General features: G+C 40.4%; 1 protein-coding gene across 8 annotated transcripts in view; it reads right to left on the reverse strand.

Annotated features, from left to right (window-relative positions):
• LOC124711632 (apoptosis-inducing factor 3) overlaps positions 1–17,189 on the reverse strand; it is an 89,308-nt gene that overhangs the window by 63,313 nt on the left and 8,806 nt on the right. For all 8 annotated transcript variants that reach the window (XM_047241810.1, XM_047241811.1, XM_047241813.1 and 5 more), the window contains one exon: positions 2,247–2,423. In XM_047241810.1, coding sequence (XP_047097766.1) covers positions 2,247–2,423 — 177 coding nt within the window. The remainder of the gene's footprint in view (positions 1–2,246; positions 2,424–17,189) is intronic.

A 17,189-nucleotide genomic window follows, 5' to 3' on the forward strand; every position in this document is an offset into this window, starting at 1 on the left:
ACCCGCAGGGGAATGCATGATGGCTGTGAATGTGGGAACTTTTCAATGAAAGATAGTCTTACATCTTCAAAATTTCGATCAAATTTCCACCACATCTGTAACACAAACATGTGCTGTCCTGTATATAATTTTTTATTCATAATATACACTTTTCACACTTACAGTGAATGCACAAATGATAAGGCTGAGACTGTCACTTTTTAATAACAAACCAGTTGTACCATCACTCTTCAGACAAATTTCAGAGCACACAGGTTTCACAATTTTTCATTTAAGAGATATTACTAAATTACTTATCTAAAATTTGAAACATGCAGCTGTTAACTGACATATGATGTGTCAGTAACACAGCATTAGCTGAATGCATAAGATGGAATTACTTTCTTTTTTAACTTACTGAAAATTTTTAAGTACAAATACCAAACAGATTTGATATGCTGTGCCGGGATATATTTTCCAGTGTTTGTATGTTGGGTAAGATATAGCAGATCGTTGAAAGTGAGGAACAAAAAATGCTACTTGATGAGAACAACAATGAAGAGATGTGTTTCAAGGTGAAGAAGAATGAACAGTCAGATGTTTTGTTGGAACTCCCTGAATTTATATATTACACAGATCACATGTGTAATTTCACAGGTAACTGTTTTACCAGTACTGGATTTACAGAAGAGTGATGGATATATGATCTTTATTTTGTTGGGTTGCTAAAAAAAGAGAAAGGAGATTCTGTTGCAGTTCACTACCAGTAAAGTAAACAGTCGTCTTTCCAGCTTCAAACGGCTATTCTTTGGTATATCCGCCTGAGCAAAAGATACTGAGATGAGAGAGAAGTAGAAGCCTTACGTTATCACACTTTTTCGTAACACCACTGGTAGAATACATAAAGATGTCAAGTTGAGCCGGGCCAGTCTTAAAATAAATTAGCTTTCCTGGCCCAGAGTGATATTTTCGCAATGTTCAACAGGAGTGGTACAATGCAAGTAATCTATGTTTGTAATACAAAAAAACAGTAGCATAAAGACGCAAAACCTGAAAGAATAATCCTGTCATTTGTTGAACTTTGCCCATAGTGGGGAGGAGGAGGGAGCTAGACCTGGGGGGTATGACGTATTTTTAATATTATGGAATACGAATGGCAACTTGTAAGTACCCATAAGTGCCAGTTCTGACGCTGTTAAAAACCTGCATAATATCAGCTTCTAAACAATTTTCTTGACAGAAAAACATCTGACCATATTTTTTCCTTCCCTTCCCTAAAAGCCAGGGAGGGGGTCCTTGTCCTTTGGTATGGCATATGGGTAATTCTGATATAAATTATGAATCTGCACTCTGACTGTAGTAAAAGCTCACAATTACTGCAAAAGAGACATCAAAATAAAACTGCCTTCTCATCTTGCTCATTCTCATACTGTACACTATCTGTATAAGTTTCCACTCTAATTGGAGTAAAATCCCTTAATTAATCTCAGATTTTAAGCTCTTTCTCTGTCTCTTTCTCAAGCACTTACAATTATTACTTGCATTTATCGTTTATCAGCGCCTGTGTGTGTGTGTGTGTGTGTGTGTGTGTGTGTGTGTGTGTCCACTACATGGTGATTAGCAACTATCCTTTTCATAATATTGTTATATTCTATCCTGGATTTTCCATTGTTTGAAGTTACATTCTTCTACATGGTCTGAAAAATCTTCAGTGTAATTTGGGCATATTCTATGATCAAAAGCTACTTTTCCAATGTAGCAGCAATCTAACACCATCAGCACAGCACATATTTTTATTTTTCTCTCATTGCTTTGATCACCACCCGTCTGTTTACTTTTTTAACTCCAGTAAGTAACTGCACTGACTTCATCAGATACGCAGCTTACTTCCGTTTAGTTCATCATCCTTTCCATGAGAAAAATTAAGTTTTGTACTTAATGGCTGGTTGGTTGATTTGGGGGAGGGGGACCAAATAGTGAGGTCATCAGTCCCATTGGATTAGGGAAGGAAATCGGCTGTGCCCTTTCACAGGAACCATCCCGAGATTTGCCTGAAGCGATTTATGGAAATCACAGAAAACCTAAATCAGGGTGGCTGAACAATGGTTTGAAACATCATCGTCCTGAATGCAAGTCCAGTGTGCTAACTGTGGCACCACCTCAATTGGTGTATTTATTGAAAAGTCATGTTACAGGAAGATATACTTGATACTAATCTCATTTATATTTGGTATTCCAGCAACAACAGTAATTATTATAGCTATTACCTGCTCCAACAATAACGAAAGTATCTTGGTTTACTGGATCACGAGTCTGCATTGGCTTCACTCGCTTTCCAGATTTCAGATCACTTCGTTTTCCTCTAATAGCAACACCACCATCTGATGTTACTCTCACACTAAAGCATGGAACACTATCCAAACCAGGAAACTCTTCAATGTCACCTGAAAAAAGATGAACAGAGTTGCATAGCAAATTATGATAGGGCAGCAGAGATACCATTACATGAAAGATTAACTTCCCAACAGTAAAATGTAAAAGAAGACAGTGGTCTACAAAAGATATCTTAATAAAAATGTAAGATGCTTTATCCAAAATGTATATGTTTACACTAACACAAATACATTAAAAAATATACATCAGGAAATAGTTGGCCAACTTCACATATTCCACAAACACTTTCACTCCTGGATTTAAAGGGCTAGTTTAATTCTCTTGAACGAAGTATTATTTGAACAGAGTACACTGCTTTGACAAAACATCAGTCCTCAGCTAAACTTATGAATGCATAACTACACTGACAACCCTTACTTATTGTTGAAATAATAAACAAATGTTTTCTGTTCTGCTACTGGATTACACTCTGTAAATTGCCATACACTCATTATACCTGCCAGAACAGCCCAAACAGTCACATAACTGTTAGATTTCACATTTTACTTCAGTCCTAACAATGCTACCAAACCAGCATCAACAAAATTCAAGTTTAGCACTGGTGTTGCAGTACATTCGTTTGTATGAATGATTGTATTATTTTTTATACATACATGCAATGAGTATGTCACTCAAGCACTCAATTTCTATGTCTCTGAAAACATCTTGGGCCTTTTCAACAAAAGTGAGGCAAGTCAATGAAATAAGTAATTTGTGCACTGTGCGGCATTACATATAAGCCCTCACTAACCAGAGAGACTTCACAGTAGAATTGTACAGGTTGTCCCATAAAGTACACCAAATCTCTTAGTGTTTTAAAGAAATTGAATATGAACAGAAAAGAATTCAGAATTTGTGTATGTCCATCATGACGTTTAAAACAGTGTATCTCATTATGTGTCTCCCTCTACTGGTATGTCATACTCTCATCCTACTCATCAATCTTACCAACACACTTCTCCATCAGTCACCATGACTCTGGGTGCACCAGTTATTTTTATTTCATACATGAGGTGAAATGAATCACATACAGATTTGTGAATTAGTCAGCAAAGTTAGGGGGAGTTCTGCAAGTTTAACACTTGACAGTATATCAAGTGCTAGAAAATCTCTATCCACTTAGTTCTTGGAAACTATCAGTACCGATCCCGTAGAGAATGTTCAGCAATTGGTTACTGGTGTCACCGATGCTAGTGAAGAGGGCCACTGCCAGGAAGGTACAGTATGAAAAGTTGGTACATCAGAGTGTGTGTATAGGAATGGAGACTTCATTTTGGTCAGTGTACACACACAATTCAAGAAGACTAAGCACAAGATTACAAAATTACATAGGTTCTTATGAGACTGTTGAAATCAGGCATCCATATATCCCAACTCCAGAAAATTAACAAAATGGGAGAATTTATGAAAGACAATATTTCAAAATGTCCATAAATATTATACACTGGAAGAAGAGGCAGAATAAGATGGCAAGGAGATCAACAACAGTACAATGGAGCACATTTTAAGTCGGCAATAAGGCTGTGTGGTAGCCACAAAATAAAAGAACTGTAAAGTTTTTCTGAACATTAATCTGCTTGTGTTAGCCTAATGAACAATTATAGTTCAATTCTTTTTCTTGGTGGTTTGCGCATGCCCGCCCAGATGCGGGAGATTGCTGTGTTGCCAGTTGTACGCGCCAAGAGAAGCAGCGCCATAGTATAGTTCGCTAACTTACGTTTAGGAGGGAGCGCGCAGTTTATGAAGTAAAGCCACCACGACCGCATTAACCCTTTCACTGCTACAGAGACGTGCTCCCCGCATTCCGCGATGTGCGCGATTTTGCCATCATTACACTGCTCGCCTGGGCAGACACAAGGTGTTTCGACTGCTTTGACACACTATCATTTGATTTCGCAAAAACTATTTGGCCCAAAAATTTGATTTTTACACATCTTTTTGACTGATACCTTCCCCCCATAAATGACTTAATTTTGTTTTGATGTTCAACGCAGTTATTGTGCAGCATTAGATGTAGTAAACCATTGCACGAAATTTTGAAGAGTTTGCAGAGGTAAAAGTCCATAGCATATACTTTCCATATGGTCGATTTTAGTTGCCACTATAAATTTCAAAAAATTACATTCAAACAAATAAAATTCATGAAGTAAGACACTTCGATATTGTTTTTAAATAAAGAAAATATTAAGCACTGATCAAGGTTTGAACTCTGAACCTTTTGCTTAGCAGCCATACACTTTAACCATTACGCTAACGCAGCTCGTCGTTCAATATACCACCCGGAGGACTTTAAAATATCACGCAAAATACCGACAAACACTGTTGGTATGATTATGAATTACTCACGTTTCGTCGAAGTACAACAGGAAATAAACAATTACCGCTGTTCTTTAATGCGAAAAAGCCGTTAGTGAGAATGATACAAACACCTTTCCTTGCAATCGCCTGAATTAGGAGGCTTATTGCTTGTTTGGTTTAATTAATTAATAGAATATGAAGCAATTGGTATAAAGAATGCTTTTTCCAAACTTTCTATAAAAGAGTCTGCTATCAAGACATTGCTTTTGTTCAATTACTTTATTTATGACTGCACTGCAGTAGAGCTCTGGCAACGTCGTTCTCTGTTCATTGGCTGACTGTGTTTTGTGACGTCAGATACGCAGAACGAACCTAAACTCGGCCGCCGTAATAAATGACGCGCACTTTAGTGCTAGCAGCCATGAAGACTTTCATTACTGCAAGAAGTCGAAGTATTCTATTCTCCCTTCTTTTGCTTTTCAGCCTTGCAACACGTACAAGGGTAGTGGCAGAGAAAGTAGGAGCATTACTGCACTGCACACATTCTGATTATTGTCACGCGTATGTACGCAAAGCCACTTTGTTGTTTGCATGTCTGCCATGTTGATGAAGCAATAATGGAATGGGACTAAGACACAACACAGTTCCCAATCGAACCTGCTACAAATGACCAAGAGATGTGATGCTGCAGCTAAGCTTCGGTGCACCCATCCCTGATGTAATGATGGAGAACTGACACACAAGAGGGCCACACAGGTGTTCTCTTCACCTTCCATTCTCTTCCAGGCAATAGGGAGATCATCAAAATCATCTTCCAGCAGACTAATTACAACTTGTGTTAGTTTCCCAACTATAAATACAGCATTTTTCGGTCTGTTTTATCTTACTTACTTACCTCAAAACAAACTTATCTATTCCTTAACATCATGCTAGTTAAACTTTCACAATGATCACACCATATATACGAGTACTTATGTCATATTGTTTATCCTTACAGGATTTTTCCCCACTTGTGTGCCATTGGGTGTGCCAACAGACATTAAACTGTTTCTTATTTGTGGTATTTAAGTAGAACAGTAAATGTTTTTTGTGCTTTGTTTTCTATTTCATACTACTGATATGCCTTATTTTTCTTTTTAATTGCTGCAAAACAGTAACATGAAAAGTGTTTTTCAGATTTTTTTGTTTGGTCTAGATATACACTGATCAGCCAGAACATTATGACCACCTACCTAATAGCCGGTATGTCCATCTTTGGCACAGATAACAGTGGCAATGCGACATGACAAGGAAGCTATGAGGCCTTGGTAAGCTGCTAGAGGGAGTTAGGACACATCTACACACAAAAGTCACCTAATTCTTGTAAATTCCGGGAAGGGGGATGATGATCTCTCACGCCCCATTCAATCACATCCCACATGTGTTCAATCAAAATCAGATCTGGAGAGTTGGGGGTCAGTACGTCAATTGAAACTCACCTCTGTGTTCCTCCAACCACTCCACCACACTCCTAGCCTTGTGACATGGCACATTATCTTCTTAAAAAATGCCACTGACATCGGGAAACATGAAGACTGTACGTGGTTTGCAACCAGTGTATGATACTCCTTGGTCATCATGGTGCCTTGCACGAGCTCCAGTGGACCCATGGATGCCCACACAAATGTTTCACAGAGCATAATGGAGCTGCCACCAGCTTGTCTGCATAAAGCAGTACACGTGTCAAGGAGCTGTTCCCCTAGAAAATGATGGATTTGCACTCTCCCATCAGCAAGATGAAGTAGGTATTGGGATTCATCAGATCATGCAATGCTCTGCCATGGGCCAACATTTGGTGCTGATGGTCACATGCCCATTTCAGTCATAGTTGCCGATGTCATGGTGTTAACTTTGGCACATGCATGGGTCGTCAGCTGCGGAGGCCCATCGTTAGGAATGTCTGCTGCACTGTGTGTTCAGACACAATTGTACTCTGCCCAGCATTAAAGTCTGGTGTTCAGCCATAGTTTGCCACCTGTCCTATTTTATCAGTCTACCCAGCCTAGAACGTCAGACAGCTGTAAAAAGGGTTGACTGCCCAACCCCACAACATCTAAACATGCTTCCACCTTTGTTTTGCCACGTGTTGAAGACACTCACCACAGCACTCCTCTAACACCTGACAAGTTGTGAAGTTTCTGAAATGCTCATGCTGAGCCTCCAGACCATCACAATCTGCCCTTGGTCGAACTCAGATAGATCGCTTGCCTTCCTCATTCTACACACAAATAGCATGCTCCCTGATACTACATGCACCATGTGGTGTCTGAATAGCAGTCATTCCTGACCAGATGATGATGCTATTGCCTGGAAGGGTTTATATCAATAGTAGGTTGGTAGTCATAATGTTGTGGCTGATCATAACCAAATTGATTCCTTTCCATATCCTATGTCTACTTATAAGCAAAATGCAAACAAAATGTAGCTTCAGGTGTAGGGATGAGAGACTGAAGTGTGCTTGCTATTTTTATTGTATTACAGTTCTGACGATTCAGGCACAGAAAGACATTGCTGGGTTGTTCGTTACTGTGCAGTTTTTTATTTTCCTGGGAATCCAGTGGCTGAGTCAAGACCTTGGGGATTTCTAGCTTCTTTCTGGGTTTTCAAAAACGTTTTTACATGTTTTTTTGAAAAATTCTAGTGTGTAGGAGGGGGGGGGGGGGGGGGGATATAAGGGCAGGGTGTATACGAAGACAAGGAAAAAAATTCCCACATTTTTCCTGGATTTCTAGGTTAAAAATACACTTTCTCCCGGGTGAAAACACACTTTTTCCATGTTAAGTGACAGTATACTTTTACTAAGAACTGTAAAAGTAATCAGTCCCTTGAATAGCTATGGTTTCATACACCGTCATAGTATTTCCCAGTACTTTACAAGATGAAACTTAGGGGGGAAAAAAGAACATTTTGGAAAGACCTTTGATGTGCAGCAACAAGTACGCCGCATATTTTCATATTACGAAAGTATAAATTCGAGTTCCCATGTGGTTATTTTCTGAATTATTGAAATCGAGATTGGGATGCACTTCTGTAATCCAGTCATAGCTTATGTCGTGATCTGGCACGACCACACAAATAGAAAAAGTTAATGGTTTACATTAATATACAAAGTGTTTCTACAAGAAAAGCAAAGCTTTCACATAATATTCGTCTCTAAGATTAATTGCAGCATCCAAGAAGAAATCTTGGGAAGACTTTGGAAACAAGTTGGAGACTATGGGTCAAGCTGCTGGAAAACCATTCTGGAGTGTAATTAGCAGTCTTCGAAAGGGAGGTAAGAAGGAAATGACAAGTATTTTGGACAGGTCAGGAAAACTGCTGGTGAATCCTGTGGATGCCTTGGGCAGATGGAGGGAATATTTTGAAAAGTTGCTCAATGCAGGTGAAAATACGATCAGTAATGTTTCAGATTTCGAGGTAGAATGGGATAGGAATGATGATGGAAATAGGATCACATTTGAGGAAGTGGAGAAAATGGTCAATAGATTGCAGTGCAATAAAGCAGCTGGAGTGGATGAAATTAAGTCGGAACTCATCAAATACAGTGGAATGTCAGGTCTTAAATGGCTACACAGGATAATTGAAATGACCTAGGAGTCGGGACAGGTTCCATCAGACTGGACAAAAGCAGTAATCACACCAATCTTTAAACATGGAAACAGAAAAGATTGTAACAACTACAGAGGTATCTCATTAATCACCGTTGTGGGTAAAATCTTCTCAGGTATTGTTGAAAGGAAAGTGCGAGTATTAGTTGAGGACCAATTGGATGAGTATCAGTGTGGGTTTAGGCCTCTTAGAGGTTGTCAGAACCAGATCTTTAGCTTACGGCAAATAATGGAGAAGTGTTATGAGTGGAACAGGGAATTGTATCTATGCTTTATAGATCTAGAAAAGGCATATGACCGGGTTCCTAGGAGGAAGTTATTGTCCGTTCTACGAGATTATGGAATAGGAGGCAAACTTTTGCAAGCAATTAAAAGGTCTTTACATGGATAGTCAGGCAGCAGTTAGAGTTGACGGTAAATTGAGTTCATGGTTCAGAGTAGTTTCAGGGGTAAGACAAGGCTGCAACCTGTCTCCACTGTTGTTCATATTATTTATGGATCATATGTTGAAAACAATAGACTGGCTGAGTGAGATTAAGATATGTGAACACAAAATAAGCAGTCTTGCATATGGGGATGACTTAGTTGTGATGGCAGATTCGACTGAAAGTTTGCAAAGTAATATTTCAGAGCTAGATCAGAAATGTAAGGACTATGGTATGAAGATTAGCATCCCCAAAACGAAAGTAATGTCAGTGGGAAAGAAATATAAACGGATTGAGTGCCAAATAGGAGGAACAAAGTTAGAACAGGTGGACAGTTTCAAGTACTTTGGATGCATATTCTCACAGGATGGCAACATAGTGAAAGAACTGGAAGCGAGGTGTAGCAAAGCTAATGCAGTGAGCGCTCAGCTACGATCTACTCTCTTCTGAAAAAAGGAAGTCAGTATCTGTGCACCGCTCAATCTTTCGACCAACTTTGTTGTATGGGAGCGAAAGCTGGTTGGATTCAGGTTACCTTATCAACAAGGTTGAGGTTACGGATATGAAAGTAGCTAGGATGATTGCAGGTACTAGTAGATGGGAACAATGGCAGGAGGCGGTCCACAATGAGGAAATCGAAGAAAACCTGGGAATGAACTCTATAGATGTAGCAGTCAGGGCGAACAGGCTTAGATGGTGGGGTCATGTTACATGCATGGGAGAAGCAAGGTTACCCAAGAGACTCATGGGTTCAGCAGTAGAGGGTAGGAGGAGTCGGGGCAGACCAAGGAGAAGGTACCTGGATTCGGTTAAGAATGATTTTGAAGTAGTAGGTTTAACATCAGAAGAGGCACCAATGTTAGCACTGAGTAGGGGATCATGGAGGGATTTTATAAAGTGGGCTATGCTCCAGACTGAACGCTGAAAGGCATAATCAGTCTTAAATGATGATGATAAGATTAATAAGCTTCGAGAGAATCTAAGCTTTCACATACACTGCTGATCTTTGCCTTTTAATATGTCTGCTTGTGTCTGGATATGTGCGGATGGATATGTGCGGATGGATATGTGCGGAGGGATATGTGCGGAGGGATATGTGCGGAGGGATATGTGTGTGTGTGCGCGCGAGTGTATACCCGTCCTTTTTTCCCCCTAAGGTAAGTCTTTCCGCTCCCGGGATTGGAATGACTCCTTACCCTCTCCTTTAAAACCCACATCCTTTCGTCTTTCCCTCTCCTTCCCTCTTTCCTGACGAAGCAACCGTTGGTTGCGAAAGATAGAATTTTGTGTGTATATTCGTGTTTGTTTGTGTGTATCGACGTGCCAGCGCTTTCGCCCGAAAGCGCTGGCACGTCGATAGACACACAAACATACACACAAAATTCTAGCTTTCGCAACCAACGGTTGCCTCATCAGGAAAGAGGGAAGGAGAGGGCAAGACGAAAGGATGTGGGTTTTAAGGGAGAGGGTAAGGAGTCATTCCAATCCCGGGAGCGGAAAGACTTACCTTAGGGGGAAAAAAGGACGGGTATACACTCGCGCACACACACACACACACACACACACACACACACACACACACACACACACACACACACGTATCCATCAACACATATACAGACACAAGCAGACATATACAGACACATATATATATACAAGAACTTGGCTTCTGTATATGTCTGCTTGTGTCTGTATATGTGTTGATGGATACGTGTGTGTGTGTGTGTGTGTGTGTGTGTGTATACCCGTCCTTTTTTCCCCCTAAGGTAAGTCTTTCCGCTCCCGGGATTGGAATGACTCCTTACCCTCTCCCTTAAAACCCAACTCCTTTCGTCTTTCCCTCTTTCTTGATGAGGCAACAGTTTGTTGCGAAAGCTTGAATTTTGTGTGTATGTTTGTGTTTGTTTGTGTGTGTATCGATGTGCCAGCGCTTTCTGCAAAAGGATCTATTACCTCACCAAAGTTTGTCAAACGTTTTGCTTCATGAAAAATTAAATGCCATTATCTAATACGGAAAAAACTGTTAATACAAATAGTACCAAAGACTGGTGTGGTTTCTTGAGCTGATTACATGTAATTTGCCACTGTCTGCTAGATAAAATGAAATAGACCTGCCTAATATTGCAGCAGTTGTAATACACACCAAATAAACGGTCCTGTTTTGGAACAAATGGTCATTTTTATGTCACGACAGAATAAAATTCACGAAGTACCAATATCAAATGCCTATTAAAGCTACTACAAGCAAAAAGTTGTATGTTAGGAAATAGTTTCACATTTCATTCATATGCTTCACTTCTTGAGCACGAGATTGAATAGCAGTAGTACAAAATTTTTATATAATTTTGATATCGTCATATTCCTCTGTAATTTGTCTGATGTCCCTGTTTCTTCTCCTTCCTCACCCAAACAATCTTATCACTAATTCTGTGACTATCCCTGCCAGTGTCAAAACTTATTCTCTGGTTAACTTCACTAACCCTGCTACAGTCACAGGTTTAGTTATCCCAAGTTTATTTTCCCGTTAGGTGTTTTTATGTATTCACACAACACATTTTCCGCACTACTTCCAGAACAGAACTTACGCACCTCTAGCTGGGAACTGTGCAACTGGCCCTTACCAGTGTAGCTCCCTGGCTAAAAACTTTGTCAAATTCTCTTTTTTTTTTTGATACATCGAGAAGACAACGCATAATCTTTCTTACCTGTTATTCTTGTTAGTTGTGTATTCCACACATACACTACGCATGCATTCAAAACTCAACTTATGATTCATTCAGAAAAACTTAGAATGTGTTCTAAAACCAACAGGGATGCGTTTCAAAATCATATGAATAATCGATAGACCAATGTGCGCTGAATGCTAGGCGCTTTATGAAACAAGGTTTTTCTACTCAGGAATATGAATTTGATGCCCCCCCCCCCCCCCCCCCCGAAACTGCCGCCTGGGACAAGTACCCAAGTTTGCCCCCGCCCCCTAGATACGGGTCTGTTGTGCATGCATGAATCTGGCAGCTTGTGCACGGCAGTAAAATTTTTCCATGTACCATCTGGCTGCTTGCTGCTGCTCTTTATACCACAAACAGCCACACTTCTGTAGTCAAAACCGGTAGAAGGTACAACTCTTATGTGACTCAACTGGGCATGCACATGAGCCCGCTCGCAACTGCTCAAATGAATCTAATGCAAACAGTTGTGACATCACGCTCATTGGAGGCTATTTGTTGTTCTGAAGCACTGCATAGTCTTCCTAAAGCCTTTGACACATATCGCTGTTGGCATACGCTTGTGTGAGCATTGTGTTTCGTTGCTGTATATGGCGCATTTCCTTTACAACTTACCAGTAAGTTTTATGTTTGTTTTTCTTCTCTCATTCATGTTTTATTGCTGCAGTACTAGTCTGCAGTACCGGGATACAGTAATATCCTTTGTTAGAATATTGGCTCTTGCCAGTAAAATTTAGAAAAATCTAACTGAAAACTACAACAATGAAAAATTCACAGAATTCTAAAAAATTCCCCGGTTTTTCCCGGATGAAAAAATTCCTGGGTTTTTCCCAGATCTCCCAGGTCGTATACACCCTGAAAGGGTACTTAATAGAAATAGTATGACACAGTAAATATACACCTTATGCATTCCTGCCCATCTGGAACTTTCAGAGCTGAGTGCCCCTTTTTCTGGCAAGGGCACTGTCTTGTTATTTTGTTCAATACCACTCAAGTGTTGTGTGTCATCAACCAGTATGCAAGGAAGGAACTCATCATTCATGTTCGGCACAGAATGGTTGCATGTAAATGCATCACATCAAATTTGAATAGTTTGCTAAAGTGTCGAGTTAAATGTTTGGATGTATTATGTCTATTGGCAGGGTAGTTACAAGTAATGGTGTGTTTTATTTGCAGAATGTGCATATAATTACAGATGAAATCAGTGAACAAAATTGTATTGTCATTGTTATTCAGTAGTTCAATTGGTGGAACATATTACTATTTCTACAGTTACAGAAAGCTACAATGGACAGTTATAATCTGAAAGATTAATTTGGAAAAGCAATACAGCAATGACAAACTTCAGTATGAAAGTGGAATACAACTAACTGTTAATATGAGCATGGTTGGGTAGTAAGCATGTTACATGCAAGAAGTCAATAAAGTAAAATGATCTGCACTTTTTTTCATTTCAAAGTAAAGTATTTCCACTTAAATTTGAGGAACTTAAATATTTTTCAAAAGGAATATGGTTTGGTATTAGACAATAGTCAGATTCATCTAGCAATAAATGATCCTCTCTTTGTTAACCATCCCCTGCCCATGTCCAATTACCACAAAAATTAAACTATAAAAGGGAGGTTACAATTTAAAAAATTATAGCCTTGGCAAAGTATTGAGGACTCAAGCCCTGTGTGGAATTGTGTGACAAGAGGATGCTTCCCATTTTTTTGGGACTGGCAACAGCATTAGTAGGAGGGCAGAGGAGAATACTCCCTGAGAGATTCGTTTCTGATTAAACCCTATGGGGTAGTCACAGGAAAGGAAGTCTGGGACAATATTTGATGTAGGTGTTGAAGGATTTGGCAGTGGAACAGATCAGTTTGGTGCATATGCCTGGGCTGAAAAGAAGGAAGCGTTTTACCTGGAAAGGGTAACAGTTTTCAAATTTTAGAAACTGTCAGTTATTGGTTGGTATTACATGGACTGTGGTTTATTGGCTTCAGCAAGGCAAAGGTTAATACCAAGGAAGCAAGAAAGGTGACTTTGGATTTAGAAAAGGCCCAGGTGAGTGTGTTGAGAAAAGGAGTGACGTCGTTGAAGAAAACAGAGTTGTTAGTCACACAATACGTCCAGACCACCAAGCTGTCATCGATAAATCTATACTTGGGGCCAAACTTGTGAATCACTAGAATGCTTCTTCCATGCAGGGCACGAAAATACAGGGCGTTTCAAAAAGAAAGAGCAGATTTCAAACATTTATTTCTCAAAAACTACAAATGATAGAAACACAATTCCAACGGTCCTTCACTCAATATGAGTACCAAATGTTACACAACAAATATCAAAACTGTACCTCAATATGAGCACCATTTGTTACACGACAAATATCAAACCGGTATCTCATTTCTTGCCACACACGACGCAACTGGTCTTTAGTTACCGAATTCACGGCCGCAACAATTCGATGTCGTACCTCTTGAAGAGTAGCGGGCATAGGTGGGACATAAACACAGTCCTTTATGTACCCCCACAAATAAAAATCGCAGGGAGTAAGGTCTGGTGACCTGGGAGGCCACAGACGATGACATTGATCTTGTGCTCCTGCTCTTCCAATCCACCGTCCTGGAATGGTGTTATTTAGGTACCGTCGTACAGGTTCAGAGAAGTGTGGTGGGGCGCCATCTTGCATGAAGATGAAGTGATTTGAATCTTCCTGAAGTTGAGGAAATAGCCAGTTTTCTAACATGTCCAGGTAAATGGTTCCTGTGATAGTTTTCTCCATGAAAAAGAAAGGTCCATAAACTTTGTTTACCGAAATTGCACAAAAGACGTTAACCTTTGGTGAGTCTCTTTCATGTTGAATAACGTCCCTCGGAGTTTCACTCGCCCAAATTCGTACGTTATGCCGATTAACTTTACCAGAAATGTGAAACGTTGATTCATCTGAAAAAATTAATCGTTCGGCAAAATTGTCCTCTTCCATGTCCTGTAGAATTGCAGTTGAAAATTCGAACCTTTTGTTGTGGTCGTCAGGACGCAATGCTTGCAATAACTGCAGTTTGTACGGCTTCATGTGCAGACGGTTACTCAGAACGCGCCATACCATTGTTTTAGACATGTTTAGTTCGTGACTTGCCCGTGCCGTGGATTTTCTAGGGCTCCTTTCGTAAGCTGCACGGACACGCTCGACATTTTCATCCGATGTGCGTGGACGACCCGTGCTTTTTCGCTTGCAGATGCAACCATCTTCTACGAATCTGTGATGCCACTCATAAATTTGCTTATGACGAGGCGGCTGTTTGTTGAATTGACGGCGGAATGCACGTTGCACACCAACAATGGACTCTAACTTTGCAAATTGCAGCACACAAAATGATCGTTCCTGTGGTGTCGTCGCCATTTTCCTACAAACAAACGCCAGCGCCACTGCGGATTTGCATGGAACTTCTGCGCGGACCATTGAAAAACTTTGAACCTTTCTCTGACAAGAAACGTTTGAATTGTGTTTCTATCATTTGTAGTTTTTGAGAAATAAATGTTTGAAATCTGCTCTTTCTTTTTGAAACGCCCTGTATTGGGATAGAATGGAGCCATCCTGGTTGCCACAGCAGTCTTCCATTTTGTTTGTAGGTCTGGCCTTCAAAAGTGATGTAATTATAGTTATCGAGTTATGTAGTTAGTAGTTACAGTTAGCAAGTGACGCACTTACAATAACAATGAGATTCACTAGGATGACAGTAAACAAAGTTTTAGAAAGACTTTCAGGTGGCCATAGGGAGAGGGTGAGTTCTAGGGCTGAGAGGTTGTGTGCAGCGGTGTTTGTGTACAGTGTGATCATAATGATGGTGACAAGGAGGGTACCAGATGCAAGAGGGGGGGAATGGATTGGAGACATTAAAGAGAGTGACTGGTGTCTTTTTACATAGGATGAGAGGCTCTGTTGATACACTAGAAATGCTACTAAGGGACAGAGAGGATGTTTTTATTTGTGTATTTTGGGAATTAAGTAAAAAGTGAGGGTGGATATCAGGAGGGATGAGGAGTTCTGCAGAAGCAGTTGTGAATCCTTGTGAGGTGCCTAGAGTTTTCAGAATTTTCTGCAGCTTAGTCTGGATGAAGGAAATCTGGTCATTAGGAATAATTCTGCGAGCTGAAGTATCCAAGAGCTGACAATGCACCTCTGCCACACCCTCATTAAGGTCAAGTACTAGAGTAGTCAAGCCTTTGTCTGCGGGAAGGATGATAGAGCAGTCTGACTGGAGGATTGCAGGTCACGGACAGCTCAGAACTCAGCTCTAGTAAGGTTTGCTGTTTTGGTGATGTTTTTCAAGCATAATATAGTGGCTGAAATGCTGTGAGAGGATGATTTTATGGAAGGGAGGAGGATCCCTTCGGGGTTTGAGTTAGAACTGTTCTAGGCAGGGTTTGATGCTCATTCTCTTGGTTGTGGTTTGGCATTGGGTGGTGAAGTGGTATATTCAGCTGAGGTTACTTGGGGATGAAAGAAGATATTTAAATACGGCAGTACGGTTGAGTTTGGGTAGGGACTGTAGGTTATGCCTTTGGAAAGAAATGACCACCCTTGACTGGAATGGAGAGCGATCTGGATGAGAGATTAAGGACTGGGGGGGGGGGGGGGGGCGCTAGGCTGTGAGTTGTTGGAGTGACTCGCTGGGATTGGTAGTCTATGACAGGAGGCTAGACTAGGCTTTTGGCCAGACAGGCGTGATGACAGAGGGCAGAGGGGAGGGGGGGGGGGGGGGGAAGGTTGGTGGAGATGGCGGTGTGAATGACATTTGCGACAGAAAAATGCCGTTTTTGAAGTATATAACTAACAGCCGTAACAATTGTTTCTTTGGGGTGTCGGGTGTTCTGTTCAAGTTTGTGGCTGGCTTCAAGATGATCTGCACTGAGTGTGCTAGCATATCCATGGGCTGAAAGGTAGAGAATTGTGGGAGTTGTGGTTAGCAGAGACAATGTACTGGCCAACGGTAAGGTGGGTAAGGGCTAAGGACTGACCAGTGTGGAATTTATAGATGCCCTAGTTAGTCAGCAACTCAGCATCTAGACCTTAACAATGTTGTATTTACGGCTGTGAGGTAAAAATTAGAATATATTGTATTACTAAATGTATTTAGTGTTCTTCAGAAAAACATTTCTGGATATATGACGATGTTATCATACTATATTAGCCAAGATTTTGGCTATTGTTGAAGCGGCCTTCATCTGGTTGGTGTATTTAATAATGAACCAGTGCCATTTTGTATTTTATGTACTACTATTTCATCCTATTTTCATTAACAGTTTTTAAGAATATTACATAACTTAATTTTTGAATCAACAACATGAGCAGGGAGGAGGGGAGCTAACATTTATTGATAGCAGCTTTCACTGACATTTCTAGTAGCTGGTACTGTAGAATGAGAAGCAAATCAGTACATTGACACAGTACTGCACTTACAGAGCCCAGTGGCATTTAAGTTGATGCAATGCTGTCCGTTTCTTTGGCAGCTATGTTTACTGCAACACCTAATGCAGCAGCATCCTGAATGCTGTTTGCTGTCAGCCAAGATAATGGGACCCTGTAATCTGTCTATCACAACTCATACTAGGAGGCTGCTTTACAGTCATTATCACCTTTTTCATCTCTCTCTTGAAAGCATGCGATTGCATAGCTGATAATTGAGTCCTCTGTT

This window comes from Schistocerca piceifrons, chromosome 8, assembly GCF_021461385.2.
Source record: "Schistocerca piceifrons isolate TAMUIC-IGC-003096 chromosome 8, iqSchPice1.1, whole genome shotgun sequence".
In the NCBI taxonomy this organism is placed as follows: domain Eukaryota; kingdom Metazoa; phylum Arthropoda; class Insecta; order Orthoptera; family Acrididae; genus Schistocerca; species Schistocerca piceifrons.